The 5,320-nt window shown below is 36.9% G+C and overlaps 1 protein-coding gene across 1 annotated transcript; it reads left to right on the top strand.

Annotated features, from left to right (window-relative positions):
* Positions 1 to 670: 670 nt before the first annotated feature.
* LOC128736169 (microfibril-associated glycoprotein 4-like) lies at positions 671 to 3,360 on the top strand. Its single transcript, XM_053830650.1, has 3 exons — positions 671 to 685; positions 2,274 to 3,190; positions 3,246 to 3,360. The coding sequence occupies exons 1-3, from the start codon at positions 671 to 673 to the stop codon at positions 3,358 to 3,360; spliced, it is 1,047 nt and encodes a 348-aa protein (XP_053686625.1).
* Positions 3,361 to 5,320: the final 1,960 nt, after the last annotated feature.

The raw sequence follows: 5,320 nt of genomic DNA, 5'->3' as shown, positions 1-5,320 counted from the left end.
CTTACAAAATACAATGTTGTCACATCTACCGTTCTGATTCAAACTTTAAACACTTAAACTGTCAAATTAACTAATGTTTATTTGAGTGTCTTAGTAGAATACACAGTAGTAGAATTAAAAGATATAAATAACATTTGTTTTCTTTTTTTTATCGACTTAAACTGTGCTGCAACTTTGTCCCAAGTAAACTGTTCGAAGATATTTTAATTTCCCATGACTCATCAGTTTAGTTGTTAAAATTAACGATTAAATCATATTTTATAATAAAAAAAATACTAATAAATTGCATTTCGGTATTGATTCAAACTTCGGACGTTTTATGATTTTCATTCAAACTTCGAACACTTCTGTCTCAGCCTTTGAATAATGCCAACGATAAGGATGCATACAGTTTGATGACCTCATCGGAGAAAGGAAGTGCTATCGTACATAACGCTGTAACGGGTGTCCACTAAAAAATGAGAATAAAAAGAATGGGTCGGGCAAAAAACCCTAGAAAATTTTCGTTCAAGCTTTATTTAACAGAAAGGGTTAACTTGAGTCTATAAGAAGCTTAGGATGGTTAATATTGGTTACGGTCCGTGGTCCGCCGTATGGTACAGCTTAGTTATGACAATCGAACAAGACCATTGAACAAAAACAGCTGCCACATCAATCTTCCGGATGCAACATGTTGATACTGTTGGTGAGTTGCTTGATGGCGTCTTTAGCCTTGCAATGATCCTTCTAGACCTCAATAGACCGAAAATATCTTCGATTGAACGGTACTGCGGAAGATTGGTCGGATTCATGTCTTTAGCAGATATTTTAGCTTTCCAGGAAAATGATCGTTTCTTTGACGTAGTACGATGATGCCTTGTGCGACCAAAACACGTGTTCTCCATCCGGGTGATATATACAGGTAAACTTCGATATAACGTACCCTCGATACAACGTCACTCGATATAACGTACAATTGACCTCGATATAACGTAAATATTTTCAATTTCTAAATGTCGCAAATTTCTTTAGAAACTGTATTTAAAGCTCCATTCGCAATCATTTAAATACCCTGTCAATCTCACAGATTCATCAATCTCATAATGGCCATCTAGTGCCTCGGTAAAGGTACCTGTTCCAATTAGGGTATTTCACAGCACAGTGGTGCTGAGTTGCAAAAACGCGATCATTGGCTATTACGTAAGAAATGCGTATTTTTTCAAGAATAATGTCTTTGGAGAAGTTTAATATTAAAATATAGCGCAACTTATTACACTATTAGTGTAATCCGTGAATCTACCTATTGAGGTGATACAAGCTTTTGTTTATTTAAATGCGTCCAAAATTTATTTTTTCATCAAGGAAGTTGTAGAACACACCAAAACCAGTAACTTTGCTGAATAAAGTAGCTATCTATCTCTTACCGTTTGCGAAATATAATGTTTTCTTGGAAAAGAGTTAGTATACAAGCCAGTGTACAGGAAAAAACACAAAAAAAGTTGCTACACCCTTCTAGTTGGATTATATTATCACTGTTTATTAAATGTAGTTAAACAGTAACAAAATGAAGTAATATAACCTATATTTTTGAGTTCTTTTTGTATGCTTCGATATAACGTACAATTTGATATAACGTACAACTTGAAAATCAAAATGTTCGGTATATCGAAGTTCCTCTATACGAAGAAATGGAATGAGTATTTTCTGCAAACGCTCTTTCTGGTACACTTCCTGGTTGATGGACTAACAGCTTTGTTATGCTAGCCGAGCAAACATGGGCCAATAAGGACGTAAGTAAAGCTTGTGAACCAAAAACAAAGCTTAAGAACCATTGAAGTGTGTGAAGTGAAGTGAACAATCTGGAAGGAAACAATAAGTTCCCTTCTCTTTGCTCTGAATACGCAAAAAAAACATTCTGGTGTATAAATCATAATTATTGAATGCAATACATTTTGCTAATTCGGATCAAAACAGGTTCTGATAACTGAAGATTCTTTCAGTAGGTCAAACAACGCCACTCGATAGATCAGTTCAAGTTTGTATAAATATATAAAGATAACGTAAAGTGGACAAGTGCATTACAGCTAGTACAACTCTTTGTTAGATAAATTTTCTAAACCACAGGCAGAAAAAACCGCAGGAATTTTTGCCACAGTTTTTGTCGCATATAAAAACTAGCAGCTAGCAGAAGCATAATTCAGTTGCAACGACGATCTCAGATCATCGTTTCAAAACATTTCAAAATGGGGTGTGTAAACATGATTGTTATAATTTCCTTACCGTTCTTTGTTCAGTTCAGTGCAAAGACTATAGAAGTTACAACGATAACAGTTCCTCCAGCAGTGGAATCAAAGGACGGAATCGGTTTCGAAGTTTTACTTGCCAAATTAGACTATCTGGAATACAAGTTTATGGAACTCGTGTACAACATAAAAGAGCAAAACGAATTGATGGAACAAAACCATGCTGATCTCACGAAGGACAATGCAGGAATGACATGGATGGTGACGCGCTTGGATGAGGCCTTAACACGGAATTTTACAAAAATGTTGAACCAATCATGGCAAATTTTACAGCTGCAAAAAAGCTGCTCAAACCACGAAAGCTTGCGCAAGGAAATTTTCAACTTAAAACCAATAAAAGGACCCTCCGATAATGTACGATTGCTGTTCGATTTACACCAGTCTAAACTTCCAGGTCCATACGAGTCCTGTTCAGCCGCGCCGACTAAGACATCTGGTAAATACTTACTTCAACCGTTTACGGAGGATGAACCGTTTGTAGCCTATTGTGAACAAACGAAATTCGGTGGCGGCTGGCTGATAATTCAACGTAGATACGATGGTTCAGTGGATTTTTTTCGTAACTGGACCGATTACAAGAATGGTTTCGGTGAAGTTGATAAGGAATTTTGGATCGGTTTGGAATTGTTGTACAAGTTGACTTCATCGAAAACCTATCAGTTATTAGTAGAGTTGGAAGACTTCGATGAGAACTACAAATATGCCAAGTTTTCCGAGTTCGAAGTTGGAAGCGAAGCAGAAAAATACGTGCTGAAGAAAGTAGGCGCTTACTCAGGAACTGCGGGCGATTCGCTTACTTACCACAAAGCCATGAAATTCAGTACGTTGGATAGTGATAACGATCTGGATTCTGATAATTGTGCCAAGACATATACTGGGGCTTGGTGGTATAAATCTTGTCACTACAGGTATGTACACTTTTTTAGTTTTGAATATGCCGTAATATACTGATTTTGTTTTCAGTAATCTTAATGGAAAGTTCATGAACGCAGACGATCCGAAATCGATTGCATGGTATCACATTAACAATTCCCATCAAGGATTAAAATATGCCCGAATGTTGATTCGTGAAGTTTAGATTGACTAATCGAAGCAAAGTAACGAAATACAATTTTGTTTACCGTTCCTAGCTACCGTTCTGTTTCAAACTTCGGACACGTGAGCTATGCTGCAACCTTGTTCCAAGTAAACTGTTCGAAGATTATATAATTTTATCTCATGTCATGTCTGTTTAGCAAATTTTAGAAAACTTATGTTGTTAATGTTAAAATGTTAAAATTTATGATAAAATCATATTTTGTATCAGAAAATACTAATAAATTACAGTTCGGTTTAGATTTAAACTTCGGGCGTTTTATGGTCTTGATTCAAACTTCAAACACTTTTCTCTCAGACTTCGAACACTCGTATGAACACTGTGATGAACTACGTTAGCGTTTTCTTAGTGTAGTACGATGGTGCCTTGTGCGATCAAAACATGTGTTCTTTTCCGAAGTAATGGAATGTGAATTTTCTGCAAACGCTCTTTCTTGTACATTTCCTGGTTGATGGACATCCTGTTTAGCTTGAACCACGGCTGCGAAATTGTCTTGCGAAATATAGCAATGACAACATAAATATTAATTTAGACTTCTGCTTGAACTTGTACATCATCATAGAAGCAATAGTAGATTCGTCTTTAGTGTAGAATGGGTTGTTTCCGTTTCCGGTTGTTTCTACGTAAAGTAACTTTCGTCATCCAGAACAACAAACTTTCCGCCGTACTTTCGAATCGTCCAGTGGCATTGGGATCGAACGGGTTTTCTCATGTTAGTACACTTTCTGTACACCATTTCTTCCTTCTTCAGAGTGCCCGGCACGGAACCTAATCTCAGCCTAAGTTATGGAAGATGGGTCCCAAATGGCACAAAGGAACAGTGAATTCTCATACTTGAGACGATGACCACCCGCGTCCCGATGGTGCCAATATTACATTTATCGAAGATCGGTCCAAAGAATACCGAACCTTTAAATATTACGTAATCATTTTAGGCAAAGAACTCTCTATCCCTCTCTCCCTCCCGCTTCAGCGTAATAGTGGAGCTGATTCGCGACAGCCAATCTGAGTGAAAAACCAAATCAAAATTCACCCGATCACCCGATAAGGGCGCGGATGTGAGAAACGTTTTCAGATGCGAATATCAACGGGGATGGGGGAACAATTGGCGCTGCAAATGGTATGCAGATAGGACTTAGAGAAATTTGATAAAATGAAAAGATAAATTCACAGTTCAATATAATAAGCTAGAAAACTGTGCCTTGAATAATGTAGTTCGGAAATGAAATTACAGTCCATTGCAAAACGCTAAGCATATCAAACCGTGTTTATCGCCATTGCATTTTTGAAACTGTCCGTTTACATTAGCACATGCCATTCTAACTAGACGTACGATAACAGTCAAAAATGTGATACCCAGTCAGCTTTTGGCGTAGCACTGCGTCTTGTTAAAAGGTTATTCAAAAAAAAAATAATTAAAAAGGCTGGTCTGGTATTGAGTGATAATAACTCAACGATTTATTGACTACTCTTCAAAATTATTGCACTAATCGATCGAAAAATCTTGTGCGTGTTTTACATGTTTACATATTTATAACTAACCGTTATCTGGCCTACATACTACATACAATTGAGTAATTCTCGCTGAAACGGGGCCACTACTGACACGAGGTCTTCAAATATTCGAACTTTTGCGCTTAATTGATTGAAAATGGTTAAAAAATAAGAATTACACATTTGATACCTCGAAATACCCCTCGTTCGCCAAGGGGCCTAACAGTTTCAAGGAAAGTTGAATTTGGAGCAAACCTTGAGATCTATATCATGTGATATTTCATAAATTTGCCATGAAACAACTAACAAATGGCCCGATTCTGTAAAGAACAAGAACAGGGCTTCAAATGGAGTAAAATTTTTCCAGAAATAATCAAGAAAATGGAACCAAATTTAGCATGTGGGTGTTTTTGTAGGCAATTTTTTTCCTATGGTGAATTGAGACCCC

This window comes from Sabethes cyaneus, chromosome 2, assembly GCF_943734655.1.
Source record: "Sabethes cyaneus chromosome 2, idSabCyanKW18_F2, whole genome shotgun sequence".
In the NCBI taxonomy this organism is placed as follows: Eukaryota; Metazoa; Arthropoda; class Insecta; order Diptera; family Culicidae; genus Sabethes; species Sabethes cyaneus.
Note: the sequence above shows the minus strand (reverse complement) of the source record. Positions and strands in the feature narration are given on the sequence as shown.

Bases quoted from the DNA above. Each gene is read 5' to 3' on its own strand.
- LOC128736169 (XM_053830650.1), top strand. The intron at 3,191-3,245 runs GTATGTACACTT...TTTTGTTTTCAG, and splicing joins TATAAATCTTGTCACTACAG to TAATCTTAATGGAAAGTTCA.